The 23,111-nt window shown below is 42.2% G+C and overlaps 1 protein-coding gene across 1 annotated transcript in view; it reads right to left on the bottom strand.

Moving 5' to 3' along the window:
- The window catches only part of LOC137605027 (tomoregulin-2-like), a 99,593-nt gene that overhangs the window by 27,793 nt on the left and 48,689 nt on the right, over window positions 1-23,111 (bottom strand). Inside the window, exon 4 of the mRNA XM_068329349.1 lies at window positions 15,958-15,984. Coding sequence (XP_068185450.1) covers window positions 15,958-15,984 — 27 coding nt within the window. The remainder of the gene's footprint in view (window positions 1-15,957; window positions 15,985-23,111) is intronic.

Below are 23,111 nucleotides of genomic sequence, written 5' to 3'. Positions count from 1 at the left end.
TTCCTTCTTCCCGCCGGTGCTGCATGAGCCGCTCCACCTTTTATACCAAGTTATGCCATGCAGTCACTTCTCACGTTGTAGTTTTGTGTTGGCTACGGCTAAACCTCCTCAGGAGATGAACAAGGGCTGAACAATTGAAATTAATTTAGTAAATACTTTTAAATCATGAACAAAATTCGTTTTTTTACATTTTCACAGCAAACAGACCAATCCAACAAACTCACTATGGAACCACTGCAGTCATCTCATTCCCTCCAGCCCAGCGCCTCATTAGTCTCTCAGTAAATACTCGGGTCCAGTTTCCTTCATTTCTTGCCAGATTGTTTTCTGTTTCTGAATTCTGTTTTTAACCTGACCTGAGTCTATGTTGTCTATAACTTCAGCCTGTTTTCCCTGACTTTGGGTTTCCCTGCCTGCTCCTTCTTGCTGAATAAGTTCACTAGTTGGACTGATCTTCAGTAAAAATAAATAAGCTATCCTTTTTGCATCTGATTGTCCCCTGTTCAGCGCTTTAGGTTCAGATGTGCCGTTGGCTGGCACAAAAACAGACCATAATTACTGAATTTCCAGGAGCTAACTGTATATTTAGTTAGCATTGATCAGTTTACAACTTATTTTTTAATTCATGGATCTATGAATATGTTTCGGTGAAATTCTTCTTAGCCAAGAATGCAAATATGTGTGTCCTCGCGGACTAAAGATTGTTTCTGTATCTGCAGTCATGAGACAAAGACCCAAGGTCTATATTTATGTATTGAATAAACATACATCACGGCTGCCTGTGCTCCATGTTGAGCAGTAGCAGAGATGCAGCTCATTCAATTAATCGCTCGGTGAATCAATTGCTGGAATACAAGTTTGCCTCCTACACATAAATGTTTGGTATGAAAATGTCAAGCCAAGGTTGCAAGTCCCCCCTAAAAGCAGACAGCTCGGTAATGTAAGGCTTTAGGCCACTTTGGCAGTGATAACAGGCATTTCAAAGCCATTACCGACCCTGTCTGACTTAAAATAAAACTTCTCAAAATCCACTCAGCAATTAAAACAGGCTCTTTACCTTTTAAAGAGCTGTTTTTACATGCTTTTGCGTTCACTTTTCTATTGGCATCAATTCAGACTTCTTATGTTTGGGCTTGAATTTCAAGCAGATGGGTTGACCCCATGATCAACACATCGATGGAGATATTGGCAAAAACTTGCCAGAAATTGAGCAGCTACCTTGTAGGAAGCTGCTTTGAAAAAGCTTTTGCTCTCATACAAACTTTCAGTATCAAACTATTTCATCAAAAGGTCCATTTCCAACCTGCTACTTATCACAAAAAGCAGTTTAAAAGCACTTGAGTCCCTTGTATTACGCAAAGCATTTTCTCTGCACACAGTATGCTCTGACGGTTGAAGATGTTTAATGTTTGACCCGGTTTTGCCTCAAGACAACAGGTTTCTGTGGCCAGAGTAGTGTTTCATTTTACACATATTGCAGCAAGTATTGTCTGTGTTGAGTTTTATCTAGCAACACCTGCAGTGGTGATAGAATCTTCATCTGCCTTTCAGTTAATCTCGATCTCAATTTTCAGGCATTCAAAATAAGCATCAATTGATTTTAAGAAAATGACAAAAATGATTCGGGTAGCATTCTTAAATGTTTTGAGTTTGGTATTTTTTATAGCATAAAATTACTCTTTGACATACTATGATAAGCTTAATATATCTGCATGTGCAGAAGATCCCCTCAAATACACACCTGCTGACCCATATGTCCATGCTTAAATGCAGACTTGATCTTGGCACCGCCCCACCCTTCTGTCCTCATCACCAGCTTGCTCAATGATGCACCGGTGGCAGAAAATCTCAGGAAATGTCAGCCTCCAACCTGCACCAACTCTGTACCAGCTCCACCAGTGTAAGCTGACTGCCCATTGAGCCCCACCATGCCATTCTTAATCTTGCCACCAGCCTGCGGGGCCAATCGCACATAGCCAAGAGTTGGAGCGGGTCCCTGAACAGCAGGACGGCCGTCGATGAGGACATGGTTTTGACTCGAGGGAAGATGGGGAAGAGAAAAGGACAAGCTAATGGCTAAGCCTGTGTGCACCAGACCACCAGGGGGGATTGGCCAGGGTTACCGAAGACGCGACAGGAGATGGAGAATTGAGGAACAGACCAAGAGAAGGAAAGGAGAGTAAATCTGCATCAGAGGCTGGGGGCTATGAGATGAGGGGTGGAAAGAAGTAAAAGATTGGTTAGCGCTTGCCGAGATATCCCAGGGTACAGATAGCTGCACTGAAAAAACATGATAATAAAGCTCATGCAGCTCTAGCACATGATATATGATGGGGATTCCAGAAATCCCTTTAAACCTGCAAAGGATTACTTATTTATATTCAATTTTCTACACACCATAGACAATTTGCATCAAGCATATGCACAGCAGCGTTAGCAGTCATATGGAGATTTGCTCTGTTGTTGCACTTGCTGCTTCATTTAATCTCTGAATAGCTGATCTGAAATATTATTGTCTTCAATGACTTCATAGATAATAAATATTTTTGAAGAACTTAGAAACAATGGACAACGATAGAGGGGTAATCAGAGTTTAGCCTTCATGTTCAAGGGAAGGCTGTCGACAGCCAACAAATGTTTTCTACTGTCTATTGGTGGTACACAATAAACAGGTAACCTTGTTTAATAGAAACATGATTAAAAATGAAAGGGTTGCCGAGGTGCCCTTGAGCAAGGCACCGTCCCCCCTACAAGCCGCTCAATTGGGGCGCGTTCCTGAAGCCGCTGCCCGTCACTCTGCCTCCCTATGTGTGATGTTTGATGTGTGTACTAACGCTAACTGCATGCTTACAGGCCCCCCTGTGTGCTGTGTTTCACGGGGCCTGTGTATACACTGACTGCCGTTAAAAAACTAACACAAAGACCATATAAAAATATACCTGAGTGACTGTGTAATTTCCCTCCGGGGATTAATAAAATGTACTTCTTCTTCATAACAAAGATAGTGATGTTTTAAAAAAACAAGACAGCTTCTGCTTCACCTTTTCTCTCCTGTTTAACATTTATTTAACATTTTTTATTTAGATTTCATTTGACATATTGATCTGGCTGCAAGTTGTCTTTAAATCACTTTGTTGATTTGCTTCCAAAAGCATTATATGAGTTTAATTTAATTATCTCTTGCACTTCGTGTAAAACTGTATTGATTACAAAACACAATAATGCCAATTAATTTTGAGTTTTCCACAGCGGCAAAAAACATCAGATGGAAAATTGAAGAAAGGCGATACTCTGACGAACAAAATCAGCTCAGACACAAAAAGATTTTTCGTGATTGTAACACTTTTCATTTTCAGTCATGCTGTGTGTTGTTGCTGCAACAGAATCCTAATGGAAGAAAGAAGCTGTTAATGTTGCAATGCTCTGATTTGTGTTGATGTACCAAGCCTTGAAATACTTAAAAAAAACCTAAAAGGTTTCTGTAGTTTCCTTAGCCTCATTGCTGATATTAGCATTAACAGTTTTAAAATTTCAGCAGTTAATGAAAGTCTGTTAAAAAAAACCCAAAAAACGTTTAATTGTGTTAATGGCCTTTCAAACGCCCGGAAGATAAATGTCATCAACAGCTATTTAACACCTCTTTGCTCTTCCTATAAGGGCTTCATCAAAGCTTGTGCCGTGAAGCTCGTACATGTAAGCAAGTCATCAGCGGAAAAGTAAAGCAACACAATGATGCACAAGTATGTCCACCGCAACGCAGAAAGGCTTGTTCATCTATGTCACTTGGTAATTAACCTTCTCTATTACCTCCATGCAGTTCTGATGGTTAACCCAAGGCCACTGGAGTAAAGGCTAATTTAGTAAGACATTATTATTATTAACTTACTGTTTAAACCATGGTATTTGGTTTGATTGAGAGAGACTTGTGAAAGCTGCACGTGTTGACAGGACTGAGGGTTCAGGGTTTGGGTTTTTTCACAAACTTGTTGCTTTGTAGCTTTGTTTCCCGTCATGAAGCATAGAAACCGATTTTTCTCCAAAGAAATCACAGGGTCAGGATGTGATCTCTATTTCATATATGTTACACTTCTGAGCCTGTATAATGGAAGAATCTGAATTAAAAGGTATTTTAAGTTAAAGATATTTACTAAAACACATCATAAAAGAACAAAGTAATTTAGGGTGGATGTTCCATTTCAAATAATTACACCAGACGTGTGGAGGAGGACAACAACCAATCCATTTCTCACAGTTAATATTAAAATGTCTTGTCTTTGCAGGACAAGCAAATATAGTCTTCGCTGATCTTCCGTTCATCATGCATCTCCTCTCATGGCTGAAATCAGACTAAATAAAGACTGGCTAGTCATGTGCTGCCAGGGCATCATTTCACTCCTTATTATGACACGCTGTACGAATGCAAACATACCACCAGCTATGCCGGGTATCCCTAATGCACATCCTATAAGTTGCGCTCTCCAAACACAAGGCTTTTATTTTCCCCCTCACTTTAATGCCAAGGGGGATTTGGGTGCTTCTCGTGAGATGAGGGGTTAGAGCCCAACAAATAAACAGCCTTCAGATGTTTACATATGGAGCATGACGCCCTCAAAGGCCTGCAGAGGAGAGCAAAGCTCATTTGCACTGCTGATGAGAAAATCACAAGTTACTGCCTCTGGTTTGGGATGAGTCACACAGTATTTAGGTTAAAGACAAAGAGGGAATGTGGCATGTCTTTCTGATTTAAACATCACTACATAGAGGCCTGTTCACTGATGTTGTGTGAGTAACTGTAAGATAAATGCACAAATAATGCCAGCTATTGCATTTCTCATCACGAGTCATACATTCTAAACAACAGAACAACCGATGAGTCAGAGTGAGATTCCCTCTTTCTTTCTTTCTTTTCTCACTCTCATGAATAACATTAAGCAGTTTATATCTCAGCGGTGCTTCACTTAAATCTTTCTTTCGACCTGCAATTGAGGCCAACATTTCTCAGTGAGCCCGTGGCTCAAAGTGCTTTGTGAGCGTCATCCAGCCACATAGTCTCTAATGAGCTGCGGCTGCTCCATGCTGACAAAGGAAACGACAGCCGGTGTGATTACAGAAATCTGGAGTTTGGCCAAACTGTAACTTATAGAAAATTATCTGGGAAAAAAAGCAAGTCTTAAAAAAACCCATCAACTGATATATGAAACATTAAAATGGAAATGAGTATAAGCAGGAAGTGTTAAAATAACAGCAGCAGGGGCTGGTCACTGTTTGTTAAAGAAAAGGAGCTGAACACACAAAATCATCGTCTCAGAATATTTCTTTAAACGTCAGGCTTACATAAGAAGGGATGACCTGCAATCCGCCGGGGGGGGGGGGGGCAAAAGGACAAATTTCAGTCTACGCTGTTGCTGCCTGAAGGATTACGAGCCGTCACTATCTGGGACATCCTATCTGTTTCCCTGAGTACAGTCTTTACACAGCTATAACAGTTACTCCGACAGGCAGTGTGTACAGCAGAGCTTACGGCTCAGTGTAACAGAATACAGCAGAGCTGGTGCAGCGGATGCCAGGTTTCACAGAAACCCCTCCCCTCTGCTGACGTTACAAAGAAAGGCTGCTATAAGTACATGTTAAGACTCACCGTCGCTGACTTGACAGTCACACAGGAGGGGCTAGTTCACAACCGAGGCCAAAACTTCACATGACCCCCAGCCCACACTGCGTCCCGACAGGCCCACCTGAGCCCCCTGTTCCCACTCTTAATGCCAATGAAATCCTCCTATCTCTTCATCCCAATCTTGGTCCATCCCTCCTATTAACCCCATCTGGGGGCAATCTTCCTTCCCTCCCATTCCATCTACAGGCCATGTTCCATTATTTCCTGGATGACAAAAAGTATATGACAATAAAATCTTTGATGCCGGTGAGAAAGAGGGTTGGCCTAAAGGTGACCCCAGCTTTTCTCATCAGCCTCATCCCACTTGTCACCCCCCTCCGCTGATAGCTCTGACTCTCAGCTGCTGCCCCTCGCCTTCTCACACCAGATACTGTCTGAACGCCCCCCCCCCCCATTTCGTTCAGAGCCCCCGCCGCGCAGAGTCACACATACACACACGCAGGCGGAGGGAATGTTAATAATAACTCCAGACTGGTATGATTGGATACATTCCCGTAGAGGTGAAGGAAAGCAGAAGCCGACCAGGTGAGAGACAGACGGCGTGAGGAGGTGTGAGCTCGTGTAGATGAAGGGATCCAACCACTTTGCTTCCATCTCATTTGCAGATCTCATCCTTATCTCCATCACGCCGTTATCCCCGTGCCAAAGTCAAGGCTTATCCACTGAGCCCATTGCATGTACATCGTCTGAACTTACACTCTGAGAGAATGTGAGACAGATCAGTATTAAAGTAGGAAGTCTCTTGATGTGCGTTAAAATAAACATCATACGTCTTTGCTTTTCAAATGATTTTGGGAATAGGGGCAGTTTTGTACACAACATGTTTACCAGAACACGGTCCCAAACCTTTCATCTTTATTTTCACATCATCAGCCTTTAGTCCAAATTAAAGTGGACTCTTGATGTCTCCTATTCGTCATCTTTATCAATAAGCCCCAAATTTCCCAGACCTAAGAAATGACCCCATCTGTCGTATTTGAACCCAGTAAAGCTACATCTAAGCTGTGGCATCAGCTGCTCTTGCAAAGTACGGGCAGCAAAAATCACACGTGTTGAAAAAGAAAGAAGCACTCCAGGAGGTCATGTTCAAAACAAGCAGATTAACTATGGCACTAGAGTCCGGTAACCCACTTCAAATCATACAAACTGTTAAAGCCCATCTGAGTCTGTGTCAACCAGCTGCACACAGGTGCCTGATGCAGGTTTCTGGCTTCACTGGTGACCGTACAGCAGCTAGGGAGGGGCGAACTCCTATGAAAACATTTCATTCTGGTGGATTTGGATTTTAGATCCGCACCAGAGCCTACACAGTCACACATAACAACCCCCTACATATCTCTAGCATTCATTCAACGTCCATGCATGATTCATGGAAGAATGAAAAAAGACTTCACCACGAAGTTCTGAAGAAAGTGAAAAAACTGGTGAGAAAACCCCCAAACGAACATGGGTGGAAACATAATCACACCTCAGTTGATAAATGTGTCAAATGCGAACCTCGATAATGAGCTAATATATAATTATATTATTATAATATAATTATTATTATAATATAATTATTATTTAATATAACAAATTAAAAATTATTTCTGTCTAGGATTATTGAATTTCACTTCTTACAATAGTGACCACTATTCAAAGCCTAAAATTCAGCTGTTCTCCATCAAAAGAGGGCTGATCAGTCAGCAATCACGGCACAAAAAATCCACAAAAAACCCCCAAACCCATTATCCCCTTATCTCCTGTGATGAAGTGAAAAAACTGCAGATGAACCTTGAGCGCAGGTCTGCTCTTTGTGTGCTATAAATGGTCAGCCTCTGGGATATGATTCAGAATAAGTCACCATTAACATATATACTGTAGTCAAGATTTAACCTCAGCTCTGCAACAGAAGTAGTGGAGCCTTCGTTCCTCACTGAGGAACGTCCCCTCAGTGAGGGTCAGTCTCTTTTACCAGGCTGGAAGTCCACCTCAGCCTCAGGCTTCCACCTGTGTATTAGTGTGGAACATATTGGCTAGATAGACTGTGTGTGTGTGTGTGTGTGTGTGTGTGTGCGTGCGTGCGTGCGTGTGTGTGAGAGTGCATTCTGTTTGTTCATTCCGTGCTGTGTCCCCCCCCCCACACACACACACACACATGGGTGGGCTGGCAGTGGTGAGCCTTATCGCTATGCCACAAAGTGGGAAGATTAGATCACTCACTTCCCTAAACCACTAACTTGGTTACCATGGCAGTAGCAGCATGAGTGGGCCAGCAGTGGAGGATGTGGAAGGGAGGAAGGGACAAAAGAAACAATCACCTCCAGAACCGCATATCGGCCAACTATTTACCTCTATTGTAACTTCTGCTTGTTGACCACATCCAGACAAACGGTGTCATCTAATGGCCACTGGAACAAGATGGTCCAACACTGGCATCCTGACAATGTTCCATTACAATGTTCCAAGGATAAAAAAAGCATGCCTCATATACTCATTTTGTGTGTCGTTCCACTCAACCAAGGCAGATCAATTGAAATTGGATTCATAATTGCACTACAGTGGAATGTAGTACTTAATTCAAATTAATGACGTGCTTGCAAATCCATGGTGTTGTAGGTCTGATCGTTAGATTAATTACCCCAATCAGACTATCGTATTTTATTTAAGCCCAGTTGACTGTTTTTTTTTAAATTAGTTAACACAGAGGAGAGCATGTAAAATTAAGATTTTTTAAACACAAGAGTAAAAGAATCTACTATCTAACAATCTGGTACTGAAGGACTTGTGCTTAAAACTTCTCAACAAAGCATAGGAAATAACGAGTAAAGCAAAGGAAGTCAGGTAACTGAAAAGACTGAGAGAAGCACTTAAAAGAATGGCCCATAAAAACTATATTTAGAGTGAAGACTATCCCAATGCTCTCTCCCTGCTGCTAAGGACCCATAATGGAGTGTTTTTTCTAACCATTCAAACAGAAAAATAGTTCTGTTAAGTTATGGACCACTGTTTTGACCTTGGCAGAGCCGTTAATTTAGATAAGAGTTACCCTTCCAAACTGCAGTGAAATTAGGTCAGTTAACTGGCCTGCAGAGCATGACAGCTTATATCTTTGACTTTGGGATTTGCTGGCTCCTGTCTGCTCTGTACCAGTTTTCTGTTGGTTGCTTTTAGGGACTAATTTAGAGGGGTTTTTTTTGGTTTTTTATTCAGACTTTTGAGGAGATATTAATATTGACTTGAGAAGGCCACAGAAGGACAGTCTTATAGTACATTTTCTATTCTTAAAAGAGAGACAGGTTTAAGTTACTAGGTTTTGGGATTTTGCCTTGGCACCAAGGTTCTTCAGTCATTTTATGTCCAAACTGTTGTGTAGACATATATTTATTTATTTAGTTGTTTTTTTCTTCTTTTTTCGGACATGGTAATATAACCGACTTCACACCTTCATCACATTTACAACATCGACAACAACATCCGGAAAAAAAAAAAAAGGCTGACGGGTAGAAGCCAATCCGTCTCCCAGAATCAACATCTCATTACAATATGTTGTCAACAAACTCAGACATTAAATGTTTCCAATCAGCTCATCTATTGATTTTGATGCCAGTGATGATCACATAATTTATACGAATGCTTTGTTCCACATAATCCTCTCTTTGTTGTCCCTGTTCTAAGACAACAACTCTTCGGTCCTTCTCATCTATGTCTTTCTGCATTTTCTTCATTTCATCCGGTTGTAGCTTTTCTGCCAACTTTTTATCAAAGATACTCCTTAACTTAATACAGTTACTCTTTAAGTCACTCTTTAACTCTTTCATAGAAGACACCATCTGGTCTAGACTATCCTTATTTTGTTCCCATCCTCCGATTTCCCCCTTCCTCCCATCATTTTGCAGAGAGTCAGTGAGAGTCAGTTTGAGTATGAGCTGGAGAGGTAGCGACAACAGGAGACAGAAGAAAGACGTCTGGTCCCGTTGAGAGCCGGAAGTGAATTCATGGTTCTCTGAGTTAGTTTAGTTTATGTGCCACCATGAGGCAACTGGACTTTACATCTTGTCAAGGAGTCTCTGACTGACGAGTTACATTTAAACTCATTTGAGATTGCTGAAGCATTGAGGGGCATTAAGGTCACACATTGACAGTTGGCTCACCCAACACTGTCGTAGTGAATAAGTTCATCGAGGACACAAGTGGTTTGTTGGCCTACTTAGGGCATCATGTGAGTTATTAGCATAAATGAAATAGGCCAACAAACGACTTGTGTCTTTGATATGGATAATGACTCTTAATGGTATTAGATGAGTCAACTGCAAACATATGACCGGTTCTCAAGGCCTGAAGGCTTCAGTACTCTGTTCTTTCAAGTGTGTCCTTGGTGTTTTAAAGAAGGTCAGCACTGGAAGGACAACAATCTCCTCTAAACAGAAGAATGAGGACACAAGAGTGTTGCAGTGAATCTACATTGGGGTGTTAATAAATGTAACAAATCTGTGACACAAACCAGACCAACAGCCTGATATTTCTTCTTTATGGCTGTTGTTCTGGCCACAGTAGCATTGTGGTCAAACCAATGTCGATCAAACGGCCCCTAAAAACCCCAAACCTCCCTAGAACTGAAGAAGCATCTAGATTGAGAGGTGGAATATCTTTGAACCTTAAATAGAAATCATGTTGCTTCTAATTCATATTTTTGAGGGTAACTCATCATCAGTGCAAACTTTGCTTACAATAAATTCAGTCATCCTCAATTTGGAATGGAACTTTCCCTAGACTTTTGATTGATGACCAACTGTCAGTTGTCTTTTAATCAGTTAATCTGCCAATGTTAGCATGTTGAATGTCGGTATTTACGATCATGCTTGAAGTGTACAGAAATTATGATCACTGTAATGCACATCAAAATGTCTTATTGGATTCCAAACAACACAGTCTGAAGCTGTGCTCAATTAAGATTAGGTCTAAAAAAAAGAGCCTGAAAACAAATATGACCGTTTTGAATTTGGTGGAATCTCTAAAATAACTAATTGATCCTATTTTTTTTCATTATTATTCATAACATTCTCATGAATCCTGTTTCAGGTAAATTTGTTTTACTTCTTTGTAGCTTCTGTTGCATAACGAAGTACATACAAGTTCCCCCCTAAGTATTTTGATTGTGGATCTTTGAATTACATGTCAGATTTAACCTATGTTAGTGCCCTTCAGCAAAAGTGTTATCACTGATATGGAGATGTTAGAACTGATAGCGTATTTGTCTGTAACTTAGAACCAAGAACTGCAATTACCCCAAACCTGCCAACAGCTACTGCCAGCCAGAGCGATTAGTGAAACCCTGACAGGTCTTCTCACCCAAACACTCTCTGCTAATGACTGTTCTACTTCTATTCCTCTGAGCTTTGAGACATTTTCTTGTGAATATATCTCTAAAGCTTTTCCATGGCTCTGACAAGCCCGGTCCTGCCTGTCCAGAATTTGACGGTGATTCATCCAGTAGTTGCTGAGTCACTAGTTCTGGACAGAGCGATGCACTGGCTGACACTGCTATCCAAGACGAGCCATTCACATGACTAAAAATATCTTATTGCTCATTTTGTTGCACGTTGTATCAAATATGACTTGTATCTCTTGCAGTTTCCTTCACACAGAGCTAATAGCTTGGATCTAGAGTCCTACTGTGGCCTAACCGAAAAATACATGTAGTCAGGGCCCAGTGACATCTTTGAGGCTGTATTTGTTCTTTGTGCTTCCACGATCATGTGAGTGCAATTCAATTTCTCCAGTGTGCAATTTGATTTGGATAAATGTTTGATTCTGACTAATGAGGCCATGTGACCAGAGTCATGCCTGGAGGGCATCTCTCTACACAGTTGACTTGTGCTTTGACTTATCAGATAAAACCAGGCAAGCATATAAGAAAGACACTTTGACAGGCATAAAACACTCATGCACCTTGCAAACACACAGTCACACAAACTCACAACCAATGAAATTGTCTGGTCCCCAGCTGACCAAAGCTTTATGCGCATAGATTTATCATTGGCCATTAAAATACATTTGATTTTTACCAGGATGACCCTCCACTGGTGGTTTCCTCAATAAGAATACAAGAGATATTTTATAGCCGCTTTCTTTAACCTTCTCTTCCGCTCATAAAACACCAGCAGCTCTCCTCCTCCTTCTCTTCCATCCATTCTGCTGTATCTCTCCATCTTACTTGACCTCTGCTATGATTCTATCTTTATAGGGTGTGTATATGTTTCTCCTCCTCTTGTCCTTGTCAACTTGTTTCTCTTCTTCTTCCTATATTGCACAAATACCCTCTCTGTCCCCCAAGCTGCTTTTTTCTTAATTGTGTGTTTATCTCTTGTACAATCGATTTATCACATTTGTCTGACAGATTGAGAATAAGGACTTTTTTTTTGCTGCTGCTTTAACATGTCATATTGTCTCCAAAGGTGAGCCTGTATAATGAGCATCTCTGGAGGAAACTTCCTCACCTTTTTACAAGAGGACTGGTAGGCCATGCTCTCAGTGTGAATAAAAATAATTACCCTAAATTTACCTCAAACCTCAACTATAACTCCAGACAAATTACTTTTATCAGCAGAAAACTTTTAAAAGTCACCCAGTGTGGCCTTATCAGCTTTAGAAACCAGTAAGATCATGTTTGAACCTACTGGGTTCACTTGGAGGCTTAGAGCTGGACTGGGTCTCTGTTATGTAGGACAGACCAGTGTTTTGACAAGACATATCTCCATGCAGAGTTTATGTCATTGAAATCCAATGCAAAAGAACATTCATGCAAACTTATAAAAATGGTCTCCATATACATTTGAAAACTCTTACATATTTTTAACACATCTTTTGAAGAAAATTAGTTTTTTCTTGAATTTTAAAAAAGGTGTTTGAAAACAAATCACGAGGCATGTGGTCTAATTGCTTAGTCTATTGGTTGTAGACTTTATCCGTGGAGGTTATAAAGTATTTTGAGATGTTGTGAAAATGTGTTTTCTCTACAGTCGCATGCAAATTACGGCAGCACCTAGCAATGAAATGTTGAATAACACTCCAGTAATTGAGTGCAGACCATGACATGGCTTCTATGAAGGAATCCAAATGAAACATTTAATTTGTGTTATCTTGCATTATGCTGCATCGCAGGGACCCTTCACAAACAATAACATTTCATATGAAGCGAGGGGACGTTCTGAATTCTGTGTTCAGTGGACATCTATAAAAATGTATGTTTCATTTAGTTTCTCCTCCCTCCTTTTCCTTATCGCCCTCTATCTCTGAATCACTCGCCTTCTGCTTCCTCTGTTATCTATTTTGTGACTTTCCCCAGGCCATTTCTTTGTGTGCCCCCCCCCCCCACCATCTCCCTCTACTTCTCCCTCTCCTTCTCTCTGGTTGACCTACCACCACTTTCATTTCCGCTTGTTCATCCGTCTGTCTGCCATCTTTTTCTTTTTTTTTTGGGGGGGGGGGCATGCGAAGGAACTAATCTCTTTGCCAATCTCTCTCATACATGCTTGGTAAGGCTCCATGCATGAGACGTAATGAAGGGACTGCTTGGGTGAACACATAGGAGCACACATAGAGGGATAACAGTAACTACGCCCTGCACACAGGGCCTCGCTCCTCCACTAAGCAACAAAAATTAGTTGTTGGTGGTGGGGGGGTCCTCCACACTGGGAGCAGTGTCTGGTCTGCTGGTGAGCTGCCGTACTCGTGTGTCTTCGACCTGGTCGGCTGGGGGTTCCTCACTTCTGTGGAGCGATACACTCTTCTGTCGGAGTCGGGGGTGGGGGGGGGGGCAGGGTGCTGTTCCCCTCAATGGCTTGGCCTGTGGGTCCTCCCAGAGTGGACGACCCCATTTCCTAGAGCATCAGCACCATGCCATGCCTCAGTACTGTGTGTGTCTGTGTGTGTGTGTGTGTGTGTGTGTGTGTGTGTGTGTGTGTGTGTGTGTGTGTGGCTGTGTGTGTGTGTGTGTGTGTGTGTGCGTGTGTAGTATGGAGGGTGGGAGGGAGGGGCTTACTTTTGATATTGTTTTTCTTATTTTTAATTGTGTTTCTTTTTTATTCAGAGGAGAACTTTCATTACATGTTCTTGCAGGAGAAGTGCTCTATAAATAAAGATGATTAGAATCACCAGCGAGAGGTTTTCCCATCATTAGTTACTCACATAAAGACACCTGCAGCCTTAAGCGCTTTTCCATCATAGACCACACCATCACACACTCATTACCCCCTCAGATTTGTTGTCCTCAGATCTAGTGTTTATTAATTGTGATGTTATTCACAATTAAGTGGAGAAAACCCCCATGACCTTCTTTTCGTTTACAGTGTGAGGGAATGAGTGACACCACCACAGCGTATCATGAAAAAGCTGGAGAGTGTGAGGTTTCCTTGAAAGAAGTTGTCTGCATTGTGTAAAGTGCTATTTAATGGCACAATTAAAAAAAGGAAAGGTAGTAAACATGTTTGGGATGAATGGATTTATGTTGGAAGTCTATCTTTATTAGAACAAAAAATATAGTTAATTAGGCTGAGATGAAGGATCCCAAAGGAGTGGTGCAGGTTCTAGTCAAAGATATCAACAACAACTTGTGTAATCATGTATTTTAAAAAAAAAGTTGTAAAATTGCATTTCACAAAGCGTGTTTGAGGTCCTAAATTTTCCTGTGCTATTAAAATGATCTTGGAGAGGCTTGCGATTGTAAACCTTTGTTTTAATCTTCCGTCCCTCTGACATGATTCAGTGGCTGTGAGCAACCTTTTCAAAGGAAGGAACCATGTTGGGTTTCCTGTTACATCCTCTGGTACAAAGAGAAGACGAATAACGACAATGATAAAATGTGCATTGACAAAGACACAGCACGAGGACCAGCATCTGAACAAGATTTGTTCCAGATTAGTTGTAGCTAGAACATACAGCGTTGGCCGACAGACATAGTTTTAATGCTGCCTGGCAGGTGTCATATCTGGCAATGAATTAGAAAGCTGAAATAATATTTGTAAAGCTTGATGTCGTGTGTTTCCTTTAATCATGTAGATAAAGCAAATGGCTACAGCGGAGTCAAGTTGTCAAGACGCTGACATATTATCACATAATGGAGCTTCTGTAGAGAATGTGTGAGCAAACAGATGTCTGGAAGATATGAGTTTTTAGCTCTGTCTCCAATTTAAATGTCTGTTTCTGAAGCAGCTACATGCTATACTATACTAAAGCTCTAGTTGCTAATTTTTTTTAATTTGTTGATGATGCATTTTTTGTTTTTAATCTTTAAAAATAAGCATTTGCTACAGGTATGAGTCATGAATCATTTGTATAACGATATGAAATAACTGATGGCCTACTTAGATTTTAAATTCTTGGATCGTGTTTTTATTACCGTCAACATTGCAGGATATGGAATTTTTATTTATTTATTTTTTGCTAATATCATTCTGGAATTGATTCTTCTGTTTAGTGTCCCTGTGAGTCTGGAGTCATTCCCAGGAGACGTGGACTTAATCCTGGAGTAGTTGCTGGTTTGTCCCTGGGTTACATCGAGCCAACAACCAAGTCACTCGCATTCACGCCTATGGTTAATTTAGTCAGTAGTTTAGCGCTACTGCATGTTTTTATTGGTGGGAAGAAGCTGGAAAACCCCGAGGGAACCCACACAGACACAGAGAGAACATGATCCACACTAATATCCTGAAAAAAATAATAGGCCAATCAAAATAGAAATACTCAGGCACACATAACTCATCATGCTCCACTCCTGAGCACAATTGGATTCTAGGAGATTAAAATATAAATTTGGGTCACGGCGCTAACAATAACAGAGGGGTAGGGATGTGACACCACCACCAATATGTGCCCGACATAGTATGTATTCATAAAAATTAAATGGATGCTGTGTAATCTGGTAAAAGCAAGAAGTTATATCCAGGAGAAGAAATCTGGATCCACCATTATGGCAAATCTGTTCTGTTAAATAGTTCATAACTACTGATAATAAATAGATTGTTCCAAACGTTTACTCAATTAACGTCAATTACCAGTTCATCTATTGTTACAATCAGGGTAATTATTACATGGTATTATTTACTTATAGAAAAAAAATATTTAAATCATTCCATTGCATCTTCTTTTCATAAAACTGAACTTATCTCGACCTCCCCACGGCTGCTTGAAGACAACCTTGTCATAAATACGGATTTGTTGGAGGAAAACAATGACTGCAGAGCAACAGATGAAAAATCAGCCTATGTGGAGTGAACAGAGGAGGAGGAGGAGAGGAATCTTACCGTCGTCTCCTGATCCCGAGCCTGCATCTGTGGAGGAGAACAAACAGTTATTAACCAGAGGTTCATGGTGCCACAAGCATCGGCTGAACGAGTGCATGTCTGAGCATATTTAAGTGTGTCTCTAAGTTGACCCCAGAATCTGGTTGCGAGTTTATGTTTGAAAACTGAAACAATGGACATGGCTGTTGGTATGACTGAACACAGCATTTCTCTCTAAATGGTGCAGTCAGTACTGAGGAGGCAGAATTCATGCAGGAGATGATAGTGAGGCTGCCCTGAGGCGCTAAGCCTCATGCATCTTCCCAATTCCACAGCAGCACATTGATGCTGACACCTCCAACTGTGGACCTCTCTATGGCAGAAGTGTGGGAGGGCACTCCGATTCCAGCTGTTAATTTGTTTGTGTCAGTGACTTCTTCTCCACAGCTTTCCCACCGGATCTGTTCAGCGAGCTCACAGGCTTGTTTCAGAATACGGCAGTGAAAGGGATAGCGAGGAGTACTTAGGAGAACAGCAACCGTGTAACCTGAGCTGCAGCAGAAAGCGATCCGCTAAAATGCCCAGGAAAAGACCAGGAGCAAGTCCTCAGGGGGTGGCCGGGGGGATAATAGCTCAGCTCCATAAGACTACTTATGTGAGGGGGGTTTGTAGCAGGAGTATTGGGCACATCACAGCTCTCAAACACACGATGTCTGAGCAGCAAGTGGTCCTGATACTTTAATGGCACAAGCTTTGGATCGATAAACTATGTTTGTGACAGGATGAAAACATGATGTCAATGCAGCAGACGGTCAGATGTCCCGAGGGAAGACACTCTAAAAGCCTAATCATTTATTATAATCAAATTTGATGGTCAAACTTTAGAAAATAAATCATTAGTGAATGCCAACTGTTTTGCAAAATGCCATTTGTGGCCAGAATAACAAATTAATGGATTTGAAAACCTGGTGTCCTTGCATTTTCTTATTCAAATAGCAAACTCTTTACCATATTTATTTCACAGAACACGTCTGCTTTAGTTGTGGGGTTTATTATAGTCAAGTGCCACAATATTTAGACACCAGAAATCAAGTAGTTCCACTTCAATCCCCCCCCCCCCCCGGTTAATCTACCGCTGAATATGATTCATTCATTGGATAAGGCTGTGTAAGATTGGACCTTCAAATACCTGAAACTACCAGACCAATGTTCAGTAATGTAAGCACAGTTTTGATTTATTGCCCAGAAGTGTCTGAGCTGGTCAAATAGAAGCCTATCCCCACCTGGAATGTCCTGGAGTCTGTTCCCGGACGACTTACATTTTGGTTGAAGATGTAGATTTGATAGAAGTTAAAGTAGTGTTACAGTGCATGTCAACATCTTTTCCCCTGAAGGGACTTTACATTTCATAACCCTGGTTCCAGCGAATGATTCTTAAATCTCATCAAAATTTCACATGCTTTACAGTAAATCTGATGCTGTACATCTCTGGAGGACAATGCCAGTTTGCCGGCATCATCAGCATCATGGAGTTAAATGCAACCATCTGGTCAGAAAATGGGAATTAGCAAGTGGCTCCTGCATGGAAGTAGATTGGAGACTCTTCTGGACTCACATAGCCACGGGGAGCAGGATTGGACCCAAATGCAGGACACTGGTGGAGAGGTTTGCATCCATGTTTTGATCAAAGTGAAATCAAGGCAACCCGAGAAAAGGGTCGGGAACGGGTTCAAGAACCGGCTGGGGTCGGGGGCTCGGACTCGGGAGCGGGCTTGGTAGCTGGCACTAGAACTGGCTCTAGGATTGGTGCAGGAACGGGTTCAGGGACAGGCTTAAAGACTGGAACTGGAATTCCAAGGAAAGAAGAAAAAAGAATAACTCGTCTTATAAAGCCTCAGACTAATCAGCCCTATCGGGTACAGGCATGGAGACGAGTTCGGACTCTCCTCCTGCCACACCCCATCACAGCAGATCAACACCGAACCGTGACAGGTGCACTCAAAAAACAAATAAAAAACACAGTACAGGTTTATTGCACAGGCAGAAACTGGAAGTGAAGGAAAAATACTTAAAAGAACTCTGTGTACATGTGTAGCCTTCGTCAGTTTGTAAAGGAAGGTTTGTAATCCCAGGTACCTTCAGCGTTATCACTCTCTATCCTTGTCCTTTCATTGTAAGAGAAGCACTCGTACAAATACATGTGCAACATGGGAAGAGAGGATCTATTGTAAAGATGTATTATAAGATTGCTGAAAGCTGCATATTGCAAGATGTAGAGTGTGTAATGTTGCACATGTCCTGTCTTATGTATACTGTAAAAAACATGCTGATCTGATATGTAGGTATATGTCAGTATAGACTTATGTAAAAAGTATTTAAAAAAGCATGTTTATTTCAAGTATTGTTTCATGATGTAAATGCGATTAACAGTTGTATTTTATGCATTTTATTTTAACACAGACAAAGGAGGAGTTGTCAAGGCTGAAGAAGTTCAAATGAACAACGCTCAACAGCAGTAACACACAAAAACAGTTTGAGAGAGGAAGTGAATACATCTTCTGTGAAGTAAAGCAGAACACATTTTGATTTAACATAATGAACGGAGGAGGCTTCAATCTTTCTCTGATTTTGTCAAAGTACCTTGTAAAGAAACTTCTCAATGTGTGTCTTGAGCGTTCCAGGTTAGGAGGCATAAATCGCAACAAGCAGAAATCTATTAACATGTAAGAGGGCTTACATGTTCCCACCAAAGCCGGTGTAACGTGCACACATGAAGAGTGGCGGTTCATGGAAGAAGGCATCTGAGGAATTTCCAAGACCTTCAATCACAAGGGACAGTAAATATGCAGTGTTTCATGAAAGGGCTTAGCTTGAAGGATCAGGCTGGAACCAGAAGGGGTTAGAGAGAGATCAATAAAAACTTAGTATCTTTGCAGGAGCAAAAGTTCGAGGAGAGAAAGACTGGCACTGGAAAAGAGAACAAAAAAGAAGGAGACGGCCAGACCTTACTTGTCTGCCAAATGAAAGGTCGCAAAGAGGAGATGCCACACAATTTCACTTTGGGACAGACATTGAGAAGCAAGTGAAGGAGCAGAGGCAGAACAATGGTAACAATGGTTTCCTCCAATACAAATGCATGATTTGAGTGTTTTGTTTTGTTTTTTCAGGAAAGGAAATTCTTCTAGGGAAGTCGGTATTTTGTTTTTATTTTTATTTTGTATAATTGAATGATCCCCTGGGGGGAATTAGTGGCACACTCGAAATTTACATGCATATATATATATATATATATCTGGGCCCGGATATGATCCATACATACTGGCTAAAGAAGCTGACAGCACTCCACGAGCGTCTAGCAGCACAGATGAACCAGCTGCTAAGGGATGGGACGCACCCAGAATGGTTGACTGAAGGCAGGACAGTCCTGATCATGAAAGACCCACAGAAGGAATCTACCCCATCCAACTACCGGCCAATAAGCTGTCTCAGTACAACATGGAAGCTCCTGTCAGGCATCATGGCGGCTAAGATGAGTAGGCACATGGATCAATATATGAGCGGGGCACAGAAAGGAGTTGGTAGTAGCACCAGGGGAGCCAAGCACCAGCTACTGGTGGACAGAGCAGTACACAGAGACTGTAAGAATAGGCAAACCAACTTGAGCACCACCTGGATTGACTACCAGAAAGCCTACGACTCAATGCCACACACGTGGATACTGGAATGTCTGGAACTGTACAAGATCAACAGGACACTAAGAGCCTTCATCAAGAACTCAATGGGGAAGTGGAAGACAACCCTGGAGACTAACTCCAAGCCAATTGCCCAAGTTAACATCAAGTGCGGCATATACCAAGGGGATGCACTATCACCACTGCTGTTCTGCATAGGCCTGAACCCCCTCAGTCACATCATCACAAAGAGTGGCTACGGATACCAATTCCGAAGCGGGACAACAATCAGCCATCTCCTCTACATGGATGACATCAAGCTGTATGCCAGGAATGAGCGAGCAATTGACTCACTGATCCACACCACCAGGATCTACAGCGACGACATAGGGATGTCATTCGGATTAGACAAATGTGGCCGGATGGTATCAAGAAGAGGCAAGATGATCAGAACTGAAGGGGTCAACCTACCAGGGGGCAGGATAGAAGACATCAAGGACAGCTACAAATACCTTGGAATCCCACAGGCTAATGGCAACCATGAGGAGGCCGCAAGGAAGTCATCCACAGCCAAATACCTCCAGAGAGTAAGGCAAGTCCTGAGAAGTCAGCTGAATGGTAAGAACAAGGTCTGAGCCATCAACATGTATGCACTGCCGGTCATCAGATACCCCGCTGGGATCATAAGCTGGCCAAAGGAGGAGATAGAAGCCACAGATATCAAGACTAGAAAGCTCCTCACCATGCATGGAGGGTTTCACCCCAAGTCCAGCATCCTGAGGCTGTACACTAAGCGGAAAGAGGGAGGCCGAGGACTAGTGAGCATCAGGGCCACTGTCCAGGATGAGACATCAAAAATCCAAGAGTACATCAGGAAGATGGCCCCAACAGATGAACTGCTCAGTGAATGCCTTAGACAGCAGAAACCTGAGGAGGAAGAGGAGGAGGAGGAGACAACATGGAGGGACAAGCCCCTACATGGCATGTACCACCGTCAGATAGAGGAAGTGGCTGATATCAAGAAGACCTACCAATGGCTGAATAAAGCTGGACTGACAGACAGCACAGAGGCACTGATCATGGCAGCACAAGAACAGGCCCTAAGTACAAGGGCAATAGAGGCCAACATCTACCACAGTAGATCTGACCCAAGGTGCAGGCTATGTAAAGAAGCCCCAGAGTCAGTCCAGCATGTGGTAGCAGGGTGTAAGATGCTCGCCAGCTCAGCATACATGGAAAGGCACAACCAAGTAGCTGTGATAGTGTACAGGAGCATCTGTACCCGGTATGGACTAGTATCAAGGGTTGAAAGAACAGCTGGAACAGATGTGGAAGGTCAAGGTTAATGTGGTCCCCGTGGTAGTAGGAGCACTTGGGGCAGTGACCCCCAAACTGGAAGAGTGGCTCCAGCAGATTCCTGGAACAACATCTGAAGCCTCAGCCCAGAAGAGCGCAGTCCTAGGAACAGCTAAGATACTGACAGAACCCTCAGACTCCCAGGGGTCTGGTAGAGGACCCAAACTGGAGGACGACACACAGACACCACCCCACAAGGGTGAGAGGGACATTTGAAATAAAATAAATTATATATATATATATATATATATATATATATATATATATATATATATAAATGTACAGCTCCTACCTGGTGCGCTTAAATGAGCAACTTGTAAGGGGGGACAGCGCCTTGCTCAAGGGGCGCCTCTTCAGTGCTGCGGAGGTGAGCTGACACCTCCCCGCTCACACTGGGGTGTTTTTTGGGTGGGAGCAGGAATCACACCACCGATTTGATTCCTACCGCCCGTTCTACCAACGAGCCACTGTTGCCTCGCCGATATATTATTAACATGTATCTGGTGCTATAAGGTCCTGCACGCACACACACACACACACACACACACACACACACACACACACACACACACAATAAGGTTTCAAAGTGAGTTCTCAGTAGAAGATGTGGCACTTTTGGCAGATGACAAATGATGCTCATATTGTTCATAGTGGACACATACAGTAGCCTCCCAGTACCACGTACATGTTTAAAAATGTTTTTAAAAAAAATAAAACCACTGATTAAATTTCAAAAGCACAAGAAACGCAGATAATTTTGAAACATTTTGTGATTTTACCTTCAAATACAACTTTGAACTGGAATTTGGATTTCGACAGTTCCTTTAGTACACCCTGCTTTAAGGGGCTGCAGTTGTCTATCAACCTTTAAATGTAGGTCCTCCGAGCTACAACTCGACAGGAACATTTGCAACTCAGTTGAAAACCCGGGTGTTTATTTTGTGACCACAGGGGTCGGTGGATCCCAGGACACAGGCGGATTCTTGAGCATCATGCTCTGCAAATTAGCTTTCAAGATGGGCAACAAAATCAGAAATGGACCCTCAGAGGTGGTGGAACTTCAAACCAACTGCAGCTGCTAAAAAAAAGTCTCAGCAATTAAATAAGACCTTTTCCAAACCCCCAGTGGGCCTGGGTATTGCATAAATATTTAATGACCCCACGTTTCATGATTTATGCTGAACGCCAACACACAACACAAAGGCAGGTGGTGCTCTACCTTTCATTTAGTGAGGCAGTGGGGGTGAGCAAGACAACAGCTATTTATATTTGCATTGGATGTAATCCAGAATTCAGCAGAATCGTGTGACAATGACATTCTGGTCTGACAAAAAGGTTACTTCAACCTGAAATGTCAGATAGACAGACCTCCCGTCGCCTCTGAGGTTCTGCTCTTTGGTTCGTCTTTACTGCTGCCCCCCCCCCCCCCCCCCCACAGGAGAGCAAGCAAAAAGAAAATCTTCTTCCAGATCAATAACAAATTAGATTATCACCGAAAGTACTTTGAATACACAGACTTTGCCACTAATTGGAAACAGTGAGACAGAGATCTTTTTTTAGTACACAGACAATTAGTGTTGTATTGATTACGTGTGCTATGCTACATGCTACACCATTCTTCTTGGCATCTAGCTCCCTGTCACGGGATTGTGCATCTTAAATAATCAGCACAGCATCTGGCTCGTCAGCCATCATTGCTCAGATAGCAAAGAAAATGCTGATTAAACATGGCATCATTTTAACATCATCAATTAGACCCTTTCCTAGCTTCCCTCATAATGCCTTCTTGGAAGTCATCCTGTTCACTTTGTAAATGGACTTGGTAAATGCTACGTCAGCACTTCGTCCGAGCTCAACCCCTTCCCTTCAGGAAAAAAAGCTGCTTGATTTGTGTGATTAAGGTAAGGCCTTATTTCTTCTCACAGTGTTGGGCTCGCACCAGAAGTGAGAGAAGTTGTAGCCCAACATCAGTCCACCAGATGGAAATGGCTTGGTGTCCCTGAAATCTCTTCTTGTTGTCAATTCGGAAATCACAATTTCAATGTCTGGACCATGGAGGGAGCAGACACTGGGCTGCATTTGGAAAACAGGAAGAGTACATTTGCCTTAATGCCACACAGATGCATTGAAAACACCCCGCTGTGTGGG

Source organism: Antennarius striatus, chromosome 12, assembly GCF_040054535.1.
Source record: "Antennarius striatus isolate MH-2024 chromosome 12, ASM4005453v1, whole genome shotgun sequence".
NCBI lineage: Eukaryota > Metazoa > Chordata > Actinopteri > Lophiiformes > Antennariidae > Antennarius > Antennarius striatus.
This window is presented reverse-complemented; position numbering and strand designations above follow the sequence as displayed.